This window comes from Meles meles, chromosome 2, assembly GCF_922984935.1.
Source record: "Meles meles chromosome 2, mMelMel3.1 paternal haplotype, whole genome shotgun sequence".
In the NCBI taxonomy this organism is placed as follows: Eukaryota; Metazoa; Chordata; class Mammalia; order Carnivora; family Mustelidae; genus Meles; species Meles meles.
This window is the reverse complement of record NC_060067.1, coordinates 126,780,313-126,805,495: the sequence shown is the minus strand read 5'-3', so window position 1 is coordinate 126,805,495 and position 25,183 is coordinate 126,780,313. Positions and strand designations below refer to the sequence as shown.

At 32.9% G+C, this 25,183-nt stretch overlaps 1 protein-coding gene across 3 annotated transcripts in view; it reads right to left on the bottom strand.

Annotated features, from left to right (window-relative positions):
- Positions 1 to 1,738: 1,738 nt before the first annotated feature.
- RBM46 (RNA binding motif protein 46) overlaps positions 1,739 to 25,183 on the bottom strand; it is a 55,580-nt gene continuing 32,135 nt past the window's right edge. For 2 of the 3 annotated variants that reach the window (XM_045985370.1, XM_045985361.1), the window contains exons 5-6: positions 11,161 to 11,220; positions 1,739 to 3,799 (exon numbers count right to left, since the gene is read on the bottom strand). In XM_045985370.1, the coding sequence (XP_045841326.1) occupies positions 11,165 to 11,220 (56 nt within the window). In that variant the 3' untranslated portion in view covers positions 1,739 to 3,799; positions 11,161 to 11,164. The remainder of the gene's footprint in view (positions 3,800 to 11,160; positions 11,221 to 25,183) is intronic. The other variant, XM_045985379.1, reaches the window with a different exon arrangement.

The window sequence follows — 25,183 nt, the reverse complement described above, 5'->3', positions numbered from 1 at the left end:
TCAAATAGCTAAGAGGCTTTTATCCATAATAGTTTGTGATGAACTAACTAGGGAAGCCCTTATTTGAATCAAAGGCTTTATAAACCTATAAGAATTAAAGCAACGAGTAATTAGTATCTATGTTCACAAACCAAATGAAATTTCATGTGCAGCATGAACAAAATTAATTGCTCATCTATAATATATAAACAGACAGTGTTTGACATGTACTGATGTCTAGATTTCTGCCTGAAGGGAGAGGAGATGAGACTTGTACAAATAGTATATGATTTATATAATTATATCCAAATAATATCAGCTACCATTTGAGTGCCTTCTACTTGACAGGTGTTTTTAACATTAGAAGGTGTGTATCACCATTTTACAAACGTTAAAGTATGGGCCAGACAGACCAAAAAAACTGTCTCCAAGTTCAAAGAACTGTTACAGAAGTGGTAATCTAATATGATAGCCAATGCTTACATATTTTCCATCATATTAGTGTGGATCTCCAAATACACTGTGTGGTTGGTAAGCTCTCTCAATGTGGGTTTGTTTGTTTGTTTAATGAAAATGCTTGGGAACTTGTAACTGTGATTATTGGGCCATTACAAACACTCCTATGAAAAACTATATTAATATGTTTTCTTTTCGTTTGGAAAGAGTCACCTCCATATCGCCAGGTTATTAGCACAGTAGCTGACTAAATAAACACTCTATGTGTTTGCCAAAAGAGCGATATGAAAATGTAAGTCATGGTATTTAAACTGCAAAAGCTATATAATCTATGTCAGGAAAAAAAAATTTTGGTGTAGTATAATATCTATGCTCATTTAAATTAGAAAATCTAAGTCAGTAACCTGGAAAGTTAAATACTGCATATGGTTATATGAAATGAGCATTCCATAGAGGGTGAAAAAAAATGAGACTACAGTTGACCCTTGAACAAACAAACATGGGGGTTAGGGGTACCAACTGCCCCATCTCAATCCCCGTGTAGGCAAAAATCCACATTTAACCTTAGACTCCCCCAAAACTTAACTTACTCAGAGTCTGTTGATCTGAAACCTTACCAGTGACATAAACATTCTATTAACACATATTTTGTATGTTATATGTATTATATACTCTATTCTTACACTAAAGCTAGGGAGAACACATTATTAAGAAAATCATAAGGAAATATATTACAATACTGTACGGTATAAAAAAATCCTTGTATAAGTGAATCCACCCAGTTGTTCAAGGGTCAACTGTAATTTACTCTCCATTTAACTTCTGCTAGAAACTTAAGCTAGAAGAAATATTTGCAACCATTTCATATTCTGTGTATGCAAATCCCATGTCCTAAGCGCCTACATAATGAGTTAATCAACAAAGTTAATGTATGGTATCTAAGGCTGGAAAAATTTTTGTCCCTGATTATCAATTATGTAAACCATCATTAGAAAATTCATTATAAATGTATATTACCAAATCATTAAACAGCCAAAATGACAGGATTCACTAAGTATTCATAAGTAAAAGAAGAAAACTTCACTGGCTTCACCAATAAAATATTTCTTTTGGCTCCTGAAAAGTATTTTGGTTACTATGTTTCACAAAACTAACGCTTTTTTTGGTCTGCAATATCCTCTGCTTTGGTCCCATGAAGTAACTTAGCCCATGAAAAGGTCAAGATGATGTGAGAGCTAACTTTTTTGTGTATACTAATAAACAAAAATAAAACACATACATACTAGAAGCATCACATATTTAATGTCAAAGAATTTGAATTCACGTACAAAAATTAAACAACACATGATTTCAACATTAAAAAACCGTAACACTTATTAGTCAAACAACTATACAGTGAATATCAAAAACACAAAAGAAGTATAACTATAAAAACCTGAAATACATTAACAGCAAAATTAAAATTTATTTCTATAACAGGTAATTAACTAATATATTTATAGTTATTTTCAAGGACCACAACGGTAGACTGCTTTTCCTTTAGTACTGCATAAAATTTGTATCTTAATTTTTGCCCTTCATTTCTTTTTACATAATAGTTAGCTGCTTCTGGTTATATAACTGTTACAATCTCTAATACAGATAGTGATCCTTGGTAATCAAATCTAGTGTAACCATTGTCTGCAAGTGCTTAAATATTTGTGAAATGCTATTTGGCAAAGTTATTATGCAAAAAGTTAACATAAACTATTGGGTTCCACTGCCCACTCAGGAATTAGAAGTATTTAAAATCCCAAAAGTTTAAAAAGAAGAGTAGTTTGCTATACCTTTATCAAGAGAAACCACTGAGTAACTTTTTAAACTTAGCATTTTTACAAGTTCTGCAATTGTAGGTTATTCTGAATTATGGTTAATGTTTACTACGTTGAAATAAATATATATTTATCATTTTAAAACCAAATGTGCAAACCCGATTCTAAAATAAAACAGTATTTTAATTTGCATGCTTTACAAAGAAACTTTCATACTCATGTTTACAATATCTTCTTCAAAAGAATGAGGCCTGATTGGAGATAAACAGTCGCTGTCCAACACGGCTGCCATTAGCAAGTGATATTGTTGGTGACAAGGGATAGCTTGGATAAGAATAAGGCCTTGAAGTATAAGGAACCACGCTGGGAGTCCCAGAAGAGAAAGTAGCACTAACAGGGGAAAGACTATTTATTGAGCTGCGACGAAAATTGTAGTCTGTAAATAAATACATGAATAATTATGCTGCACATCTTTATGGATACAAATTTAATTCAAAGAGACAAAGCATTAAAACTATAATCACAGTTTAACATAATGTTCTAACATTCAAAATCCTGCTAATACTTTTTTTTTTTTGCTGGTAAAGACTGTTTTGACATTCAGAGCATTGCAAATTCTAATGGTTTTTTTACTAGAAGTTTCTTTCACTGACACAAGTTTCTTTCACTGACACAAAACTTCAGAGATCTTACTAGAATGCATTCTTGGATATCTTTTACTTGCATATCTATTCATTGTTTTGTGAGTTTGATCACAAAAAAAGAGAACCTCTGATTTCCCTTGTTCTACAATGCAGCTCCTTTTAAATTTGGTTCTGATGCTAAGGGGTAGTCCATGAAGAAAAGATTAAAAACCAGCGAATTCATATTTGCTTATTTTTTTTGAAACTGTATTTGGCATCAAACCAGCAAAAACATTCTCCCCTGGACTGCAAAAACATTTGGTGTAAACTAACTGTCCAATATTTCATTACTTAAATACTAATATAAACTTCTGTATAACTCAATATACCAATTTAACATTAGCGTTCCTACTTGTACCATAAAACAGTAAAATGAATCATGTTTATAAAATAAACTTCAAGAAACCATTATCAACTTATAGTATAGAAAAATCCAAAAATTAAAACCAAATTATTTTTTAAAAACCAGTTATATTTGAAGTATTACTATTCCACAATAAACATTCATCTTATGCACCAATAATTTCCTGCTTCATTGTTATGTTTATATGTGTGTATGAATATTAAAGACCAAATTTGTAAATCCTGTACTTTCCAAAAACTCAACTATGTTCTTTAGGGTAGAATAAGCCAAGGGCCTAACAATGACTATAAAATGATTATTTATAAAAGTTATGGTGCTTCTAGGAATGAAAAAAAAGGTATTAGGTAATCTAATGCACAAGTCAAGTTGTTTCTATATTTTCCTGGTCTTATAGATGAGGCTAAAACATATAAGCATTAACTTAATGTTGTCATGGGACTTAATATTTAGCCAACAGGAATGTGATCAACTGCAGGAGAATAAGCTCAAGCAACATCAGTAAGGACCTAGTTAAGAAAAAAAAAATGGAAAAAATAAAAATCAGTTAAATATAAGTTTAATTTCTAACACTATAAAACTCTAACTTGATTAATTTTATAATCTTATTTTTATTAGTGGTACCATAAAATCAATAAAAGCAGTCTGTTTCAAGAAGACAAATACATTTAAAATATCCAGTTCAAAATATTTTCAGTATTTTGAAGTTGGATAAGGAATTACTTTGATACCATTTGCTTTTCTAATATCCAAAGTAGGATAAATAGGTATCACAGAATTATTTTTCTTAAAGGAGCCACTGTGCCTAAAGGGTATGGTATTTAGTATTAACAAAAATCTTAGTGCTTCCATAATTCAAATTAATTGTTTAAAAGAATTTGATTCTCTCCCCCTAAAGAATATTACACAAATATAGTCAATTACTTATTAGACAGGCATCTATGATACAACTAGCTCTTTCAATTTTTAACAATGTGGCCATAGATAATTTAAAGAGCAGATCTTTAACTAGTTATACTTCTGTAGGTGGGGAAAATGTAGTTTTCAGAGAAATCACTTTCACTTTGGGTTACACCCATGCAACAGTTAATGCAGGCTGTTTATTGAATTGTAGATAAAAGAGACATCTTCAGAGAATGATTTCACAAAGAAAATAGGCAGACAACAGGCCACTGGCTTAGTACTTCAGTCTGAAAATGGGCATTTTATATAGTCTCCTACTGTAAACCTTTAATTTAAAAATACACTAATCAACTGTTGTCTTCTCACATTTCTAAGGAAACTAAATTGAAATACAAAATTTGACCTCATTCATACAGGATAAATCAAGAGAAAAAAATGTCCCCCGAATACTACGAAGATTAGGAAATGAAAAGCTTCAATGTTCATAAGATTTTACAAGCATTTCAAAAGTAAATTTTATTACAAGAATCTAAATATATTCAGAAAAAATCTGGGTAATCAGAAAATACAATACATATCAAACTTAAGATAGTAACTACTGACATAAACCTAGATGAATCATGTTTTCCTTAGATCTAACATACAATATATATCACAGAAAATAAAAATCAGGAAGCATCACTGATTTTTATGAAATAAATTAGGTCAATCAGAATTCCTAGCATATACTTACTTGCCCACCCCTGGTTTTTCTTCCCAATGAATATTCTTAGCTCTTCAATCCCACTGTTTCTGTCTCAGACTTGGATCTGTCCTCCCCTTTTCCCTTCTTAAGGGAATGATAGAGCCAATTTCAGAATTTAAGTTTTGCACTAAGAATTATTCAACTGTCTTAATACTTTCTAAATTGAGGTATAATTTATATACAGTGAAATGCATATATCCTATGTGCCCATTTCAGTGAGTTCTGATAACTCTATAAACCTATGCAACCAACACCTAAAACAAGATATAAAACATATCCATCAATCCAGAAGTTCCTTGTGTTCCTTTCCAGTTAATAGCCCTTCTGCGGGAGGCAACCACTTTCTGATTTCTCACTATAGCTTAGATTTCTGTTCTTAGACTTCATACAAAATGTATTTTTTAAGAAATCTTAAGTCTAGCTTCTTTCTCTCAATATAATTTCTAAGATTCACTATGCTGTGTATGTCACTTTACTCCTTTTTATTGTTCAGCAGTATTCTGTTGTATGTATACACTATAACATTTTTTTTTTTAAGATTTTATTTATTTATTTGACAGAGAGAGATCACAAGTAGACAGAGAGGCAGGCAGAGAGAGAGAGAGAGGGAAGCAGGCTCGCTGCTGAGCAGAGAGCCCGATGCGGGACTCGATCCCAGGACCCTGAGATCATGACCTGAGCCGAAGGCAGTGGCTTAACCCACTGAGCCACCCAGGCGCCCTCTCAATATAATTTCTAAGATTCACTATGCTGTGTATGTCACTTTACTCCTTTTTATTGTTCAGCAGTATTCTGTTGTATGTATACACTATAACATTTTTTATCCATTTACCTGACAGATAAATATTTGTTCCTAAATTTCAACTATTATGAATAAAGCTGTTATGAATATTCTCATACGAGTCTTTTTGTGGATATGTTTTCATTTCTTTTGGGTAAATAACTAGGAGTGGAACTGCTGGGTCATTGGGCAGACAGATACTGCTCAGCAGTTCTCCAATGTGACCATTTTACATTCATACCAGTAAAATACAAGAGCTCTGTTCTACATCCTCACCAACATTTAGTGTTGCCAGTGTTTTGAATCATAACTATCCCAGTATGTAAAATGGAATCTCATTTTGGTTTTAATTTGGATTTCCTCATGACTAATCCCTCATAACTAATTATGTGTTTAGTTGCCCATTTGAACATGTTCTTTAGTAAAGTATGTATTCAAGTCTTTTGATCTATTGTTATTGGTTTGACTTTTTATAGTTTATATTAATAAAAATTTTTAACTAATCAAATTCTCTAATTCAAAATCATAAACCAGGGATAGGTTGGCCCTCAGAAGTCTCTAATTCCAACCACCTTTCACTGAAGAAAGACACAGACCAAAGATGGTTGATTAAGTGACTGTTGGCTACTCCCACAGTCAAATGAAGAAAAACGAGTTAAAAATTAGGTCTCCTAATTCCTAGGAAAGTATTATTTCTACTTGCCCAGCTTTTTCACTCTGTAAGTCTTCTCAAAACTGGACTGGGGAAAGTGGTTGTTAGAGTTGTCTAAGAGGTTGTTAGACAGAGGATAGAAATACAGTAGATAGTGCTCTCAGCTACCTGGCTGCTGCTTGCACCCACCCACCTCCACATTTCCCATTCAAACCACACAGCTCTGCATTCCTGTTTTATATGCTAAATGCTATCTAAGAATCTCATTAGAAGAAAAGGCCCTTTGCAAAAATAAATAAATAAATAAACAGACTTTGCTCTAATGTAATGATTAGAGACAGCATTTTGAGCAAATTGCCTACAATTTCATATTTATATCTGGAAAGAAAACATGTCCATAGAGTAACTTTGATGTATACTGCAAACAGGCTTAACCTTAAGTGCCAATTCTAATCAAGCAGTAATGGCTAAAAGGACCCCCAATTCCCAACCATTTGGAAGCTGTAGCTAGACTGAGTGGGAAAGTGAACAGTTAACTGCTGTGCCACTGACGTGGGAGCAAGTGCAGAGACTGGCAGCACTTTCACCACCTTTTTGTCAGTCCCACTTTTGTGTTAACTCAGTCTACTACCTTTCTCTGACCAACACAAGAGATAAACCACCACCAAGATGCTTCTCAATGAAAATTTAAGCAATGGATGTACACTGCTGCTTACTCCATTTGTCTCATTTGTTTGTATCTAACTCTCTTATACATCTTGACCAAACACCATGGGTTCTTGAACTGCTTCTCTGCTTCATATAAAAGAGGGAGGAAACCCTTAATGGAGACCTTACACTGAGTTTGGTCAAAGTGTCTTCCTACACTTATTTTGGCCATCTTTTTCTTCTGGTTTGTTTCTGACCATACTCTTTAACTTTCCATTAGTAAGTACATTCCTCATAATTCTTCTCCTTGTTAACTATTTTTCCTCTTCTCCTTAACTATTTAAGCTCTACCTTCAAGTCCACTCCCTTTTTGATGTACCTTTTTTAAGTGTACAATTCAGTGGTTTTTAATAGATTCACAAAGTTGTGTAACCTGAAACACTACCCAGAATATTTTCATCACCCTAAACAGAAACTCTGCACCTTTTAGCAGTCACTCCTTTCTTTCCTCTCCCCCAGCTCCAGCAACCACTAATTTTTCTGTTTCTTTGATTTGCCTGTTCTAGATTTTTAATAAAAATGGAATCATACAATTTATGTTGTCTTTTTAAACTAGCTCCTTAACATTTGTTTCTAATGTTCACCCATGTTGTAGTATATATCAGAACGTCATTCCTCTTTGGATCCCTTGCATGAATACACCACATTTTGTTTATCTACTCATCAGTCAATGATATTCAGGTTATTTCTATCTGTTGGCTATTATGAATAATGCTGCTAAGGAATAATATGTACAAAATTTCATGTGGACATATGCTTTCGATTCTCTGGAGTAAATAACTAGAAATCAACATGCTGGGTCATAAGGTAATTTTATGTTTAACTTTAGAGGGAACTATACTGTTTTCTAAGACAGCTATACTGTTTTGCCCTCCTAAAAGCAGTGTATGAGAATGAAGCACCTGATATTTTGATCTATGAAACACATTCCCCATACCTTTAATACATATCCCATACCTTTAATACATACTTTAAGTATTCTTTAGAATTCTATAGGATATTTACTAAAATTTTTGAAAAAATTTTTATTTCACATTTTATTATTTCAATTTCTAAAATTCAAAGAGGCCACAACTGAAACAACTCAGTAACTTTCTTTCACTAAACTTCACCTGCCTGTTAACAAGTTAACATGTTAACACAGCACTGTATATATGCAGAACACAAAACATGGTTGGATTCAAAGAGAGATTTAAAAAATCTCTGTTACAGTGTAAATGACATTTATCATTTATTTTGTCCTTTCCATCCTAGGAAAGAATTATCAAGAACTAACTATAAAACAGATGAGGAAATTTTCAAAATTACTACTTATTAAATAACTTATAACTTATGACATATTTAAAAATTATTAACTAGAATTTTTAAGTAATATTTTTGGCTAGAACACTTTAGTTATTATCAAATTTACTGGCATTTTTATCTAGTTTACTTTCCCTATTACAATTAAATATTGACCAAAACAAGGTATTTTTACCCTTTACTTAATTTTTGCTATAGGCAACTGACAGAAAAGAGCAAGAAGTAGACATGAAATGACCAATGTTTTTTTCTAAGACTAGGATCATATAATAGTTTAGGTAAGTTTTTCTGTTTTAAGATGATTTTTAGGAGGCTTTCAGTATGATAATCCTAGCACTAGAGGCTGTATAAGAATAAAAGTTATTATCTCTAACTCCTTTCTTATAAAGTTCTAGTTGGTTAGTTCTGTTTTTCAGATTCAGTTTTGAGGGAAAAATCATCTGCTTTTGTTTTAAATTTTTTTTTAATTTACAATTTATTTTCTATATAATTTTGAGTGATTTGTTTCAAATTCTTGCTGTGAAACTTTGATAGTATATATCAATTTTTATAAACATAATTGTCAGATACCTGTACTCTTATTTTTAAGAAATTACTACTATTTCATCCTAAATTACCTAAAGATTGTTATTTAAGCTTTCAAAAAACAAAGGTTTAAAATTCTAGAAAAAGCAAACTAATCTATAGTAACAGCAATCAGATCAGTGGTTGCCTGGAAAAGAAGACAAAGGAACAGGTTACTGTAGGAGTGGCAAAAATGTTTTCCTGACTGTGATATCGTTTCACAGATGTATACATAAATCAAAACTGACCGAAGTGTACCCTTTAAATGTGCACTTTATTGTATTTCAATTATACTTTGATAAGGTTATAAACAAAACCCAAGTGTTTCTTTGAGTTAGTTTCAGTGTTTCCCAACGTATATCCCTGTACAATTGAAGTACTCAAAACAAGAATCCCTAAGCCAAATATTGAAAAAAATTTAGTAAAACTGGATTTAACACTTACACAAATTGCTACTGCAGTGATTTTTAATACACTAATAAGCATTATGATTTCTCCTAAGGCAGTATGTAGTACACAGCTTTCCCTAAACTTGTTTGACCTTAGAAATAGTTATTTAACTGAACAAACTTTGCAAATCACTTTGGGAAGAAATTTTAACAGGGCTAGTATGTAATGGCAAACATTAAAAACAAAACAGAAATATTCTTGAACTATGTTAAACACAGTGATTACAAATTCAAATGCCCTCAGAGGCTCAGCTGTAACAAACAAATGAAAAAAGAACTCAAAGAGGACCAAATGTAAAACAGGTGTCTAGCTATTTGCACTGAAATTAAATCTAGTTGCTTTCCTTTCAAAAAACCAAAGAGACCAAACAAATCACACCTAGAGTTTCCAGTCTGCTACCTTTGTTTAATAGATTATGTCAAATTCCTTTTCAAGACAGTTTCTAAACCATTTGGAAGAGATTAATAGAAAAGCAACCTATAAGAGAAAATTATTATCTGAGTGCTACAGTTTATCTAGGCTTCAGTATGGCTCAAAAATTACAGCTCACTAGAAAAACTATCTGGGCAAAAGTGAAGAGAGAATAAAAGCCTTAGGAAAGATGGCAACTCTTTTCAAGTCTCATTTCTGGCAGTAAAATTAGACCTCATAATTCAAAACTTGAACTACAGAATCTTGTAAAAGATATTTCTGTGAATAGCATCCATATTTGAACTTTTATGTTAAGATTAAGATATACAAAAATAAAGTCATATGCCTCAAGCATAATAAATACATTTCCTTGTATCTAAAGTATGAGTTCTATTAATGAGTTAATAATTATTGAGTACTTACTAAGTGCCAAAGCTACCTATACAACATCAGCACTACTTAAAACTTATAAAAGCCTCACAAAACAAATACTATGATTTTCCTCTTCACCAAGGAAATTGAGGCACAGAAAGATGAAGTTAACTTACTTAAGAACACAGAACTAGTACATGGATTCTACCCAGAGAACCACAACATTCTTTTTGCCTCAACATGTGAAAAGGAAGCTGAATGAAAGTAATCTTTATTTAAACTTTGAACTACCTTTAACATCCTACTAAAACCTATCCTTTCAGCACCATGTTCGAAAAACTAAAGCATGAATCTTAGTAAATAACTTTTATTCTAAATTGCATCAACAATAACTGGAATTTTATTAGTTCAAAAAAAGATTAAAAATTTTCAGATAGGGCGCCTGGGTGGCTCAGTGGGTTAAAGCCTCTGCCTTCGGCTCAGGTCATGATCCCGGGGTCCTGGGATCGAGTCCCGCATCGGGCTCTCTGCTTGGCAGGGAGCCTGCTTCCTCCTCTCTCTCTCTCTCTGCCTGCCTCTCTCCCTACTTGTGATCTCTATCTGTCAAATAAATAAATAAAATCTTAAAAAAAAAAAAAAAAAGTTAAAAAAAAAAATTTTCAGATAAACTTGAGAAATGCTGAAAATCTACATATAATACACTCACTCCAACATCTACATTAAAATACTGTTTACCATATGTAGTGGTTCAAAACATACACTAGTAATGTTATAAGCTTTGAGAAGAACCTGAAATATGGAAACCAGTTAACTTTTTAAAACTTTTCTTAACAAATCTATAATTAATAAAGCTATTATAACTAAATATTTCACAAGCTTCTTTAGACAATTTTAAATTTTCTTATAACCATAAGAATAGTTTATAACTGGCTTTCTGAAAACTAAATATATCACTTAATATTCCTTAAAGACTTTTTCTTACCTGCTTATTTTCTCCAAATTCTTCTACATAGGTCCAGGCTGAAGAGATTGTGTTCCCTGTCTGTAAGCAGTGAAGACAGAAAAGAATTGAGTCTTTAGATTGATGTTATCCTTAATCTTGGAAGTGCATGGAATCCTTGATAACTTTTAAACTTGAGTTTAAAACTCAATCAGTAAATAGGAAAATAAACTTAAAGAACAAACAAACAAGTGACAAATAATTATCATTTCTGAATCTCTGCAAAGATGAACAAAGAAAACAGTATTCTGATATATAAGTTAAAAGTATGAGTTAATACATAATCAAAAAAAGTCTCTCCATACCAATTAAGTCCTTATCAGTTGGTTTTTCCAAGAAGTACTAATAAAATAAAGGACTTTAAAAACAAATAAGATTGCCCAATTTCTGATAAGAAGATAGCCCAAAGGATCTAAAGGAATTTGAAAAATATCAATCTTTTCTGTCATAAAAAGAGATAGATGGCCAAAATAATACTAAGTTTAAAAAAAGCAGGGGCGCCTGGGTGGCTCAGTGGGTTAAAGCCTCTGCCTTCGGCTCAGGTCATGATCTCAGGGTCCTGGGATCAAGCCCTGCATCGGGCTCTCTGCTCAGCGGGGAGCCTGTTTCCCTTCCTCTCTCTCTCTGCCTGCTTCTGTGCCTACTTGTGATCTCTGTCAAATAAATAAAATCTTAAAAAAAAAAAAAAAAGCTTTTCTTATTAACAGCTAAACTTTATCTACTTGAAACCTAATATAACCATATATAGTACAACTTTGGATATCCATACATTTTAGTGGTTATCTCTTTATATCCCTTAAAGCTTTCTGGTCAGGATGTACATCCAACCATATGCTAAGATACTGTGCAAAAAAAAATATGAACAAATGAAAATGTTTGATGATCCATATAGAACTACAGATTTTTAAATAGCCATCTTAAAGATTATAATTCAGCAGAAAAACATAGTCACAATATTTTATTATTTACATGATGAAATCAGGTAACTTCCATCAACCCTCCTGCTAAGAGTTAAAAAATGCAGGTAATTATTAAAAAGCAAAAGGATTTATCGAAAAGCACTGAGAAGGACCAAGGAAGGCAGTGAAGAATTATGGGACCATGATCTTGGATAAGAAGGAAACCCAACATAGTTTGCACACCTCTTGGAGATGTGTTTTCCCCTAGAAGGACTGGTCAGCTCTGAAGAGGGATCTATAGCCAATGGAAGATAACAAGAGACAAACAAATTTCTGAGGATAAAAGGACAAAATCAGAGCTGTGGAGCTAGTGATAGCTGGGAACCTGAAGAAAACTGAACTTTTTAAGAGAAGACCAACTTTAAGAGAGAGTAAACTCAACTTCAACTTTTCCTGATCCCTGCCTGGATTAATAAGGCAATCTGGGATTGCCAGTCCCTTAGTCATCTTTCTGAAGCAATATATATCTTCCCTAAATAAACATAAGAGCATGTTAGCTTTCAAACTGTCCCTATATTTTTCATAGACAATATCTGACATTCAATCAAAAACAGTCGGTCATAGAAAGATAAAACAATGTGATCTAAAACCAACAGAAAAAACATTCAACAGTAACTGATCTACAGGGAATTTAGATAAAGTTTTCAGAACTGGGTATTAAAATAGCTATGCCTAATATACTCAAGGAAATAAAAGACTAAAAATTTTGAAGGAAAAATGTAAATCATAAGTCAAATGAAATCCTAAAACTGAAAAATAAATCCAAATAAATGGTTTTATCAGCATGTTAGGCACATATTTAAAAAAAAAATTAATGAACCAAACAAAAGGTCTGAGACAAATTATACAAAAAAGTGCAAAACACAGAAAGAACATAATAGGTAAATAGGATACAGTAAACAGGTCTAACACAGGTGTAACTGGAGTACCATATAAAAAGGAGGGGAAAAAATGAGACCAAACCAGTATTTGAAAACAAAGTAACTTAGAACTTTCTGTAACAAGTGAATAACATTGATCCACAGATTTTAGACATGGTGAAAAGTCTCAATTAAGATAAAAACCAAGAAAACAGTACATAAGCACATCACAGTGACACTTTCAAAAATCACAGATAATGAGAAAATATTAAAACTCCCCACAGGGATGAGGAGAGTTTATGTTCAAAGGAACAATAAGTAAATTACAGCTGACTTCTCAACAGAAACAATGGAAACCAGAAAACAGTGAGTGGAATTATAACTTCAAAGGGCTAGAGGAAAATAATTGCTGATCTTACATATAAGATCAGCAGTTATATAAAATAACTGATCTTATATGTAAGATCAGCAGTTTATATATATATATATATATATATATATATATATATATATATATCTATATCTATATCTCCTTTCAAAAGGTGGGTGAACCAAAGACATATTCAGGTAAACAAAACTGAAGTAAAGGAAATACAAATAAATGTTCTTTGGGCAGAATATAAAGGAACAACCATAGAGCAAACTTGGAGATATAAAATAGGAAATGAAGAATTAAAAAATGCTAAAAATGTAAATGTAAATGAATACAAATGTATATTTAGAAAAAACTATTATAATTAGGTATGTGGGGGCTAAAATATACAAGTTTAAAACATTTGGAAATACCAGGGCGCCTCTGACTCTTGATCTCTGCTCAGGTCTCAATCTCAGGGTCATGAGTTTGAGCCTCACATTGGGATCTATGCTGGATGTGGAGACTACTTATTAAAAAAATAATAATAATAAAACATATGGTAATACCATGACACTGTAGAAATTTGAAGAATAAATAAGTGCATAAAGGTTCTTGCACTGTCTGGAAATGTGATAGAAGCATTAATATTAGACTTTAATAGGTTAAGAATCCAAGTTGGAATCAACAGGGTAATCACTATAAGAACAGTAAAGACTCTACAGCTAATACAGCTGAAAGAAGAGAAAAGGGCAAAGTAATCATCTATCTAAAGAAGGTAAGAAAAAGAGAACAGGGCAACAGAACAAAGAATAGAAAGCAAATGGCAAGATGAAAGATTCTAAGCAAATCAATAAGAACATTAAATGCAAGTTAACCAAACACTCAAAGAATAGACTTTCAACAAAAACATCGACAAGAACAACAACAGAACCTAACTATATACTGCTCTCATCTTATGGCTAAGATACAGGAAAAGTAGAAGTTACACAATGGAAAAATATATAATATGCAAACTAACCAAAAGACAGCTTATAAGTAAGTTTAAGTTAACATCAGAAAAGTACAGTACAGCTTAAGGCAGGAAACATGATAGAGCTAGAATGACAGTATAATGATAAAAGGTACACTTACCAGAGAAACAGAACAAATTCTGGATTTCTATACACCTAATATATAACCTCAAAATATAAAATGCAAAAACTGAAAGAACCAAAGGAGGAATAAAAATAGACCTATACATGATCCCAGGGTTCTGGGATCGAGCCCCGCATCGGGCTCTCTGCTCAGCAGGGAGCCTGCTTCCTTTTCTCTCTCTACCTGTCTCTCTGCCTACTTGTGATCTCTGTCTGTCAAATAAATAAAAAAAATCTTTAAAAAAAAAATAGACCTATAATCACAGTGGGTAGTTTTTATAACCCTCTCTCAATAAAAGAATGAGCAGACAAAAAAAAAAATCATGAAACATAAATTTAAATATGATTAACAAACTTGCCCTAACTGAATTGTATGCCTCAAAAAGATATGCTGAAGTCCAACTACTCACGCCTCTGAATGTGACCTTATTCAGAAACAGAGCCATTGCAAATGTAATTAGTTAAGCTGAGGTCATAGCAGAGTATGATAGCGCCTTAATCTAATATGACTGGTATCCTTCCAGGAGTAGAGAAAACAGAAAGGAGATTGCCTTGTGAAGACACAGACACACAGGGAGAAGACAATATTACAATAGAGGCAGTGACTAGAATTATGCATCTATAGCCAAATAACTCGAGGACTGCAGACAACAGAAGTTAAAATAGGCAAGAAAATTCTCTCCTGCCGGCCTGAATGGGAACACAGCCCTGCCAACACCTTGATTTCTGGCTTTTAGCCTTCAGAACATGGGCGAATAAATTTCTGTTGCTTAAGTCACGCAGATTGTGGTACTTTGCCACAGTGACCCTCATAAATACAAGGCAATTAACAACTGCAAACACATTCTTTTTAAGCAGGCATGGAATATTTACATTAACTGGTTGTTAAAAAAAAAAAAAGGACTAAAATCATACTTTCTGATCATAGCAAAAAATCTATATAGGTAACTATAAAAATTTCTGTGTGTTTGCTCAAGAAATCAAAAAATCATTTTGAAATGAACAGATAAATGGATAAAGATGTGGCCCATATACACAATGGAATGTTACTCGGCCATCAGAAAGGATGAATACCCAACTTTTGCATCAACTGGGATGGGACTGGAGGAGATAATGCTAAGTGAAATAAGTCAAACAGAGAAAGTCAATTACCATATGGTTTCACTTATTTGTGGAACATATGGAATAACATGGAGGACATTAGGAGAAGGGAAAAGTGAAGGGGGAGAAACCAGAGTGGGAGATGAACCATGAGAGACTATGGACTCCAGGAAACAAATAGAAAGTTTTAGAAGGGAGGTGGGTGGGGGGATGGGTGAGCCTGCTGGTGGGCATTAAGAAGGGCACAGATTGCATGGAGCACTGGGTGTTATACGCAAACAATGAATCATGGAACACTGCATCAAAAACTAATGAGGTACTGTATGGTGACTAATGTTACACAATAAAAATAAATAAATACATAATAAAAATAAAAATAAAATGGAGCAAAACATGTCACAGCTATCACCATAGCTTGGGAGGGAAATTTGTAGCCTGAATATGTATGTATTACAGTAAGAAAAAGGCTGAAAACTCTAAACTAGGATGGCTTCCTAGATGATATTTCTCATATTCAAAAAGTATATTATACCAATTATATACAAACTCTTCCACAGAACAAAGAGAAAAAACTTCCTGCTTTTAGGAAGAAAGGCATGGGCCAATCTCACTAATGAACACAGGCATAAAAATCCAAAAGAAAATATCAAAAGTCTCTTCAATAAACAGTGCTGGGGAAATTGGACATCTATGTATAGAAAAATGAAACTCAATCATTCTCTTACACCATACACAAAGATAAACTCAAAATGGATAATGACGTCAACATGAGGCAGGAATCCATCAGAATCCTAGAGGAGAACATAGGCAGTAACTAGAAAGCAACTTCTTTCAAGGCATGTATCCAAAGGCAAAGGAAACAAAAGCAAAAATGAACTTTTGGGAGTTCGTCAAGATAGAAACCTTCTGCACAGCAAAGGAAACAGTCAACAAAACAAAGAGGCAAACCACAGAATGGGAGAAGATATTCACAAATGACACTACAGATAAAGGGCTGACATCCAAGACCTATAAAGAACTCCTCAAACTCAACATCCAAAAAACAGATAATCATATCGAAAAACGGGCAGAAGACATGAACAGACACTTCTCCAAAGAAGACATACAAATGGCTAACAGACACAAGAAAAAGTGTTCATCATCATTAGCCATCAGGGAAATTAAAATCAAACCCACATTGAGATACCAACCTAACATCAATTAGAATGGCCAAAATTGGGGTGCCTGGGTGGCTCAGTGGGTTAAAGCCTCTGCCTTTGGCTCAGGTCATGATCCCAGGGTCCTGGGATCGAGCCCCACATGGGGCTTTCTGCTCTGCAGGGAGCCTGCTTCCTCCTCTCTCTCTCTGCCTGCCTCTCTGCCTAGTTGTGATTTCTCTCTGTCAAATAAATAAAATATTTAAAAAAAAAAAAAAAAAAGAATGGCCAAAATTAACAAAACAGTAAACAACATGTGTTGGAGAGGATGTGGAGAAAGGGGAACCCTCTTACACTGTTGGTGGGAATGCAAGTTGATGCAGCCACTTTGGAAAATAGTGTGGAGATTCCTTAAGAGATTAAAAATAGAGCTACCCTATGACCCTGCAATTGCACTACTGGATATTTACCCCAAAGATACAGATGTAGTGAAAAGATGGGCCATATGTACCCCAATGTTCATAGCAGAAATGGCTACAATTGCCAAACTGTGGAAAAAGCCAAGATGCCCTTCAACAGACAAATGGATAAAGAAGATATGTTTCATATATACAATGGAATATTATGCCTTCATCATAAAGGAGAATACCCAACTTTTGTAGCAACATGGATGGGTCTGGAAGAGATTATGCTGAATGAAGTAAGTCAAGTAGAGAGAGTCTACTATCATATGGCTTCACTTACTTGTGGAGCATAAGGAGTAACACAAAGGACACTGGAAGACAGAGAGGAGAAGTGAGTTGGGGGAAATCGGGAGCGGGAGATGAACCATGAGAGACTGTGGACTCTGAGAAACAAACTGAGGGTTTTGGAGGAGAGGGAGGTGGGAGGATGGGTAAGCCTGATGGTAGGTATTAAGGAGGGCACGTATTGTAAGGAGCAATGGGTGTGATCCATAAACAATGAATCTTGGAACACTGGAAAAATAAAATTAAGTTTAAAAAAAAAGAAAATAGCAAAAACCAAATGTAGCAATACACAAAAAGGATAATGCATGATGACCAAATTGCATCTATTACAGAAATATAGGACTGATGTCACACTGAAACACCAATGCAAATCACCACATTAAAAGAATAAAAAACAAAAATGATATAATTATCTAACTATATACAAAAAATCATTTGATAAAATTCATCACCCAAGTCACTCTTGATAAATACTCTTAGCAAACTAGGAATAGAAGAAAATGTCCTTAATGTGACCAAGTGCTTCTATAATAAAAACTACGACAAACATCATATGGAGAAATAGTGAAAGTTAAAAGGATGCCTTCTATCATCATTTGTATTCAATGCTGGACAAGCAGTTCTAGCCAGTGCAACAAGGCAAGAGAAAAAAGAAAAGTATAAGGATAGAAAAGAAGGGAAAAGCTCATTATTTGCAGCTGACATGACTGTGTAGGTAGAAAATTTAAAATAATGGAGGATCAAACCATTAGAATCAGATAGATCGTTTTATTCAAAACATAAAAAATAAATTGTAATTATATAAGCAATCAGAAATCAAAATTAAAAGGCACCTTTTACATTAGCACTGAGCAACATTAAATACCTACAAATAAATCTAATAAAAGATGTAGGAGAAATTTATATAGCAGACTACCGAATGTTTGGAAAATTAAAGAAAGCCTAAATAAATGGAGAGATCTATAATATTCATGGATCAGAAATTCCAATAGTATGAAATGTCATTTCTTTGCAAATTGATCTGCATATACAATTCAATTTTAATCAAAGTCCCAGGAGGACTTCTTTTTGGTATAAATTAACAATCTAATTGTAAAATTCATATGGAAACATTAGGGCTGAGAAGAGCCTAGATAATAAAGAGAAAAAATGTAAAGATGTTCTCTATAAAATTAAGACTTTTCAAAGTTATGTAATTAAGACAACGTGGTAAATTAAATTAGATCAATGGAATAAAGAACCCAGAATAAGGCAGGTATGTGCACATAGGTGTGCATGTGTGTACATACACATACATACTTGATCTATGCTGAAGGTGGCACTTCAGGGTCATGAGAAAAGGGTAGTCTTTTCAGTAAATAGTTCTATGTAAATGATTATACATACTGAGGGTAAAATAAAATGAACATGTACTTCAAACCCTCACTAAATTTAAAAGATAAAAAAAATTCTCAATTTCTAGGAGAATTATTTCATGACTTTGAGGTAAGCAAAGATTTCTTAAGCAGGACACAACGAGGATTAACTTTAAAAAACTGATAAATTAAACCATAACAAAATTAAGAACTTCTCTGTTTTTCAAAGTGTACCATGAATAAGAGTAGAAAGGTAAGCCACACAGAAAAAGGTATTTGTAGAAAATATATCCAACAAGGGGATTGTATCTTAAGTAATAATAATAAAAAAAAAAGCAATGACTACAATAAAGAGACAAGAAACTTAGAACAAGACATTTCATCAAGAGGATATCTTAATGCCCCATAATCCTTTTAAAAGATGTTTGATATCATTAGTAAACAGTGATATATAAAAGTTACAATCTCAAGGAGACAGCAATATATACTAACCAGAATGTTCCAAATTTTCTTTTTTTTTTTTTTTTAAAGATTTTTTTTGTTTGACAGAGAGATTACAAGTAGGCAGAGAGAGAGGGGGAAGCAGGCTCCCTGCTGAGCAGAGAGCGCGATTTGGCGCTCTGGGGCTGGATCCCAGGACTCTGAGATCATGACCTGAGCCAAAGGCAGAGGCTTAACGCGCTGAGCCACCCAGGTGCCCCAGAATGTTCCAAATTTTCAAAGGTTAATAATACCCAAGTATTGGCAGGAATTTGGAATAACCGAAACCCACATGCTGCTTATGAAGTGTAAATTTATATAATCATTTTGAAAAATTGGCATTATTTACTCAAGTTTTAAAAATATGACCCACTTTTACTCCTTTGTATTCAACGGGAATGCATGCAAGAATCTTCACAGCATCATTATTCGAACAGCACAAACTGAAAGCACCTCAAATTTCTATCAACAATAGAAACAGCAAATAAATTCTAACATTCCGATGGAATATTACTATCAATGAGAGTGAATGAACTGTTCTGCCACATGCAACAACATGGACCAATCTTTATTCATAAACATAATGTTAAAAGAAACCAGATAAAAGTATATAAAATGCTGTATAAAAACCAAAAACACAGAAGTCAGAAGGATGGTTTGGGAAGAGAGAAGGTAATATGTGCGTCGGGGTACAAAGGAACTTTCTCAGGTGTTGATATTTTATGTTTTCATTGGTAGTTAAACAGATATGGTCCCTCTGTAGTAATTCACAAAGCTTACAGTTATGATTTGTGGACTTTTCTGTCTGTATGTAATGTAATAACTTACTAAGTTAAAAAAAAAAAAAGGGAATTACAACAGCTACCATAATGATATCCATAAATGAGAAACTCGTCATTATGATTAAAAAATAAAACTACTCATAATACAGTTAGCAAAATAAAGTAAAAATGATTCAGAGCAATTTAGAAACTATAATGGTGATTTTCAGTAAAGAATCTAATATACGGAACCAGTTGTCCCTCCATAAGGCCTTCACATACCATCTGGAGTTTTACAATTAATTATTTGTTAATCTTTAGTAAAGTTTAAGAGGAAAAATGCTGGGATTTAAATTATCAGTCTAAGACAATTACATTTCTGTTAATGTACAGAAGAGATGATGATAATCCTCAAAGGAAAAGTAAAAACCATCAGCAGAATCTCAAGTAAATGTCAAACACAAGGTTACTACTGGTGCTTTGTCATTTGTTATTCCTTCTAAAAAGTATTGACTGTTAATAAATTTATTCAGTGAAACTATTTAAAAGTTTTTTGTTTTTGTTTTTTTCTAGTTTCAGGTATACAACATAATGATTATTCGGTAAGGGATTATTCAATAATCCAGACACAGGGGAAAAGCTAGGGAAAAGAAAACGCATGTCAAAAAGTCAAGAATAAGAATAGGATACATCAAATTTCAAAGATCAGAAACAGGATCTCGTTTTCTATAAAACTGAAATCATTAGATAACGTTATTTTTAGTCTTCTGTTATGTAGAAGAAAAAGCCAAAAAAAAGATAAACTAGGTAAAATTCCTACTAATTAAGGTATTTATTTTCATTATATCCACTAAGACCTATCATTGTAGATATGAACTGTTCTATAAACATGTGATGAAACGTTTTAAAAATCATTTAAAACTAATAGTACAAGCATACTGTGTATTTCTGAAGATTTCACTGGTTTCCAGTTTGAAGAATTCCATACAAATTTTTAAATAATTGGTATAAAAATGAAGAACTGTGTTTCAGACTTTCAGGTATGGCATACTGCTCTTTCCTCTTTTCAAAACAGAAAATAACTGAATGCACAGGATTCCAGTATATTCCAAATGAAACTTCTGTATTAGCCACCCGAATTTTCAGGGTTTTTCCTGCCTTTAGAAAACTAAACTGAAAGAGCTCCATCTTCTTATTCTATACCTGTTTAGAAGAATGAAGAAATGCAAGCCAGTATAATAAGTTTAGAAAGAACATACAACAGGGGCGCCTGGGTGGCTCAGTGGGTTAAAGCCTCTGCCTTCGGCTCAGGTCATGATCCCGGAGCCCTGGGATCAAGCCCCACATCGAGCTCTCTGCTCCGTGGGGAGCCTGCTTCCTCCTCTCTCTCTGCCTGCCTCTCTGCCTACTTGTGATCTCTGTCTGTCAAATAAATAAATAAAATCTTTAAAGAAAAAAATAATAATAAATAAAAATAAAAATAAAGAAAGAAAGAACATACAACAAATAAGCTATTGCCAATTATTTTCCATTTGTGATGTCTTAACAAATGTTATAGATGGCACTACATATAACTATGGCTTATGCTATGAACTTAAGAAGCTATAATGGGCAATAAATATTTAAAAATTAAATAATATTAAATTATTTTTAAATAAAATTATAAAATATTTGGTCAATAAATCGTCAACAAAATTATAAAATTGTACATATGATCCATTATATTCTATACTACTACAACCAAAATCTCCTATTCTTCCACTATCCAAATTTCATTTATATATATATACACAAATATATAATATATAACCTTTAATATAAAATAATCCATGACCCAAGTCTATATTTTAAGGATTTCACTATTTTTAAATACTCATTTCACCAGCGTTTTAAAAACTATACACTAATCATTTCTACTTAATTGAAATAAAATTATATAATGTCTTGTTAATCACCATTCATAATGTAATTGTTCTCTATCTGTGCCAACTCCAATCTCAGATATTTCTTTTCCAATCCTTTCCAGTTCCTGCTCAAAGTACAGTCTTTATCTTTCATAAGAATCTTTATCTTTTAATCTTAGAGCATGAAGATAATTTTCAATTATTTGAAAAGCACTACATGCTAAGTATTAAAGTATAAGTACTAAATTATATAAATGCAGTAAATAATAACAAATTTTTAAAAAAGTATGAATTCCCTAGGCTTTACAATCCTGAGGGGTCAAAAATTTTACAATAATAAATAAAGAGTAATATAAAAATTACTAAACTGTTGAGTAATATAAAGAACAAGTCATCCTCAGCAGTTATTATGTCTAAGAAAAGCTTGATATAAGAGGTTAAATAAATGACAGCAAGTAGAAGAATATTCCAAGCAGAGGGAACATTTGGAAAAGCCCGGAAGTGCCCATGAGCATGACGAATTCAGATGATCAAAACTAAGAGGAAAAAAAAAAAAAAAAAAAAAAAAAAACCTAAGAGGAATTTGTCTATGGTTAGGTAAGATGGGGAAAACCAGGAGAGCATTCTGAACAAGAGAATGTGGAGTTCAGAGGACCTGATCATACCACAATAGCAAGCCACTGTTGGTTCCTGAACAAGAAAATAACAATGAAAAAAACAGATATAATCGGAGTGAAAAATCATATGGCTGAATTATGTGAGATGTTTTGGGTATAATCAGAGAGCAAAATGAAAGTACCAAACAAGGGACCATGAAATAAACAAACTCTGCCTGTTTGAGATTCTGTCTAGCATCTGATAGAGGAAAAGAAAACATCATCTGCCACCTTGATACATACACTACTGGTTGTCAATGTTCATCTTAAATTTTAAAACCCCAAATTTACCTTGTAAACAAAATATGTTCACAAGATCTCTGTAATTTAGAATCAAATAATTCATTTAGGTCTGAGATAGGTGTCCTAAGTCCACACTACACTGAAGTGGTCTGATACATGGGCGTGTAGGACTGGTAAAGATAAGATACATCTCTGAAAAGGATGTAAAAGCAAGGAACAAAGACCCATCTCCTTCCATTTTAATTTTTAGAATAACTGGCCAATAATATTCCACAAGTTCACAGTCTGATATCAAATGTTTAAGAGCAGACTCAGGTCAGTTATCATTTCAATCAAGTGATGTTACAAAGAAGAGCAGCTAAGAGCATACAGCCTCTTAGCTAACTGGGGGATCCTGGGCAAACTATTTAATTTCCTAGAGACTCAGTTTCTTCATTTGTTACCAAAAAAAAGCCCATAGAGGCATTAAAGTAATATTTACCTCAAGGAAGTTTCAGAATAATGTATTTTATATATAAGGGCATTTAGCTTGGTACCTATATAAATGTCAAAAGTGTCTTAACTATTACTAATATTTATAATTATGATTGGAAACTGCTGTCTTAGATTTATTTTCTAAATAAATGTTATTTTTCAATATTTGTATGACACACTTAAATACACAAATGGCATTACTGTGTGCTTTTTAACATTTTAACTCATTTATTACAAACAATTACCCTATGGGATAAATACCGTCAATATTCCCATTTTTATAGACGAGGAAACTAAAGAACAAAGAGGTTAAAATAACTTGTCCAAATAAGTGATGAAGCTGGGATTTGAATTTAGGAAATCTGGCTCCAAATGCCATGCTCTTTTAGTCTATGAAGCCTAAATGTTATACTGAATTTAAAGTACTGAATTTCATTTTGCTGAAATTCTTTCCAAGTGCAATGTACTACCCTAACCCTCTCACCTCAGGTTAGGTCAGGTCATCCAGTTATGTATCCTCATATACCCTGTACCTCATCAGTGTTTATCAGAACTGTAACTGAGCACCTTCTTCATAGAAGGTAAACCCTATGAAGGCAACAACTGGGTCTGATTCACTACGGATTCTCAGAAATTCATAGAATAAGTACAGTGTTCAGTAAGTATTTATTGAATCAACGCACGTATTAACAAGGATTAACAATCAGCCAGCTGTCCGTTAATAAACCAAAGAGGAGAACAGAAAGCCTAAAAGAGTGAATAATAATCAACAAAAAGGTTGTTCATATGAGAATAAGAATGCCAAAGCCAAACCTGCTTACATTCAAGTTTTGAAAAGCACACTTTTCAGAGGGCTTCAAAACAGCAAGGCTCTAAGTGATGTTAAGGAAGATAATTCAGAGTTCTAATAGTCTAGTAAAGAATCTTTCCTTTCCCCATATGTTTGTTTAATAAACAGGTTTAAAACAAAGATTTTTTTTTCTTTTTTAACTGCGTGAAACAGCTTTTAAACACTTACATGGTTCTGGGTTATATTAAATCATAATCTGCCCCCCTGAAACTTTCCTCTATTAGACTTAATTCTAATCCCTGAACTTCATATTACAGTCTTTTTACCATGTGCCAGCTCTTCCAACACTTGAAGACAGCAATCATATTTCCCCTGTAAATACAGAATATATAAACTAAAAAGTTTCCAATCATTTATAATTACAAATATTAGTAATAGTTAAGACACTTTTGACATTTATATAGGTACTATGCTAAATGCCCTTATATATAAAATACATTATTCTGAAACTTCCTTGAGGTAAATATTACTTTAATGCCTCTACGGGCTTTTTTTTTGGTAACAAATGAAGAAACTGAGTCTCCAGGAAATTAAATAGTTTGCCCAGGATCCCCCAGTTAGCTAAGAGGCTTCAATTGTTCGCTGTCCTACTTTGCATTAGATTTTCCAAGTCCTCCCTGGTTGTCAAGGGTTAATTAAACCACGGGGCCCAAAAGAAAACAAAACATTTCACATATAGTCTGAGCAGAATAAAAATATTTGGTCTGAAAACAACACAACTTTCCTATATCCCTGAATTACATGAATTTGAGAATCTCTAGAATACAATGACTCATTCTAATTTTGATAAAATAATTCAAGCTCTTAACTCTTGGCTGGTTGGCAAACTTTCATTCTTTGCCAGCTTATTTACTTAACTGTAAAAGTATGTTATATAAAAAGAATATATAAAATATAAATGTACAGTTACATTATTTACAGAATAAAAACATGTACTCACCCCCCCAGGCTTAGAAACAGAAAATTATCAATAACTTAAAAGTCTCTCT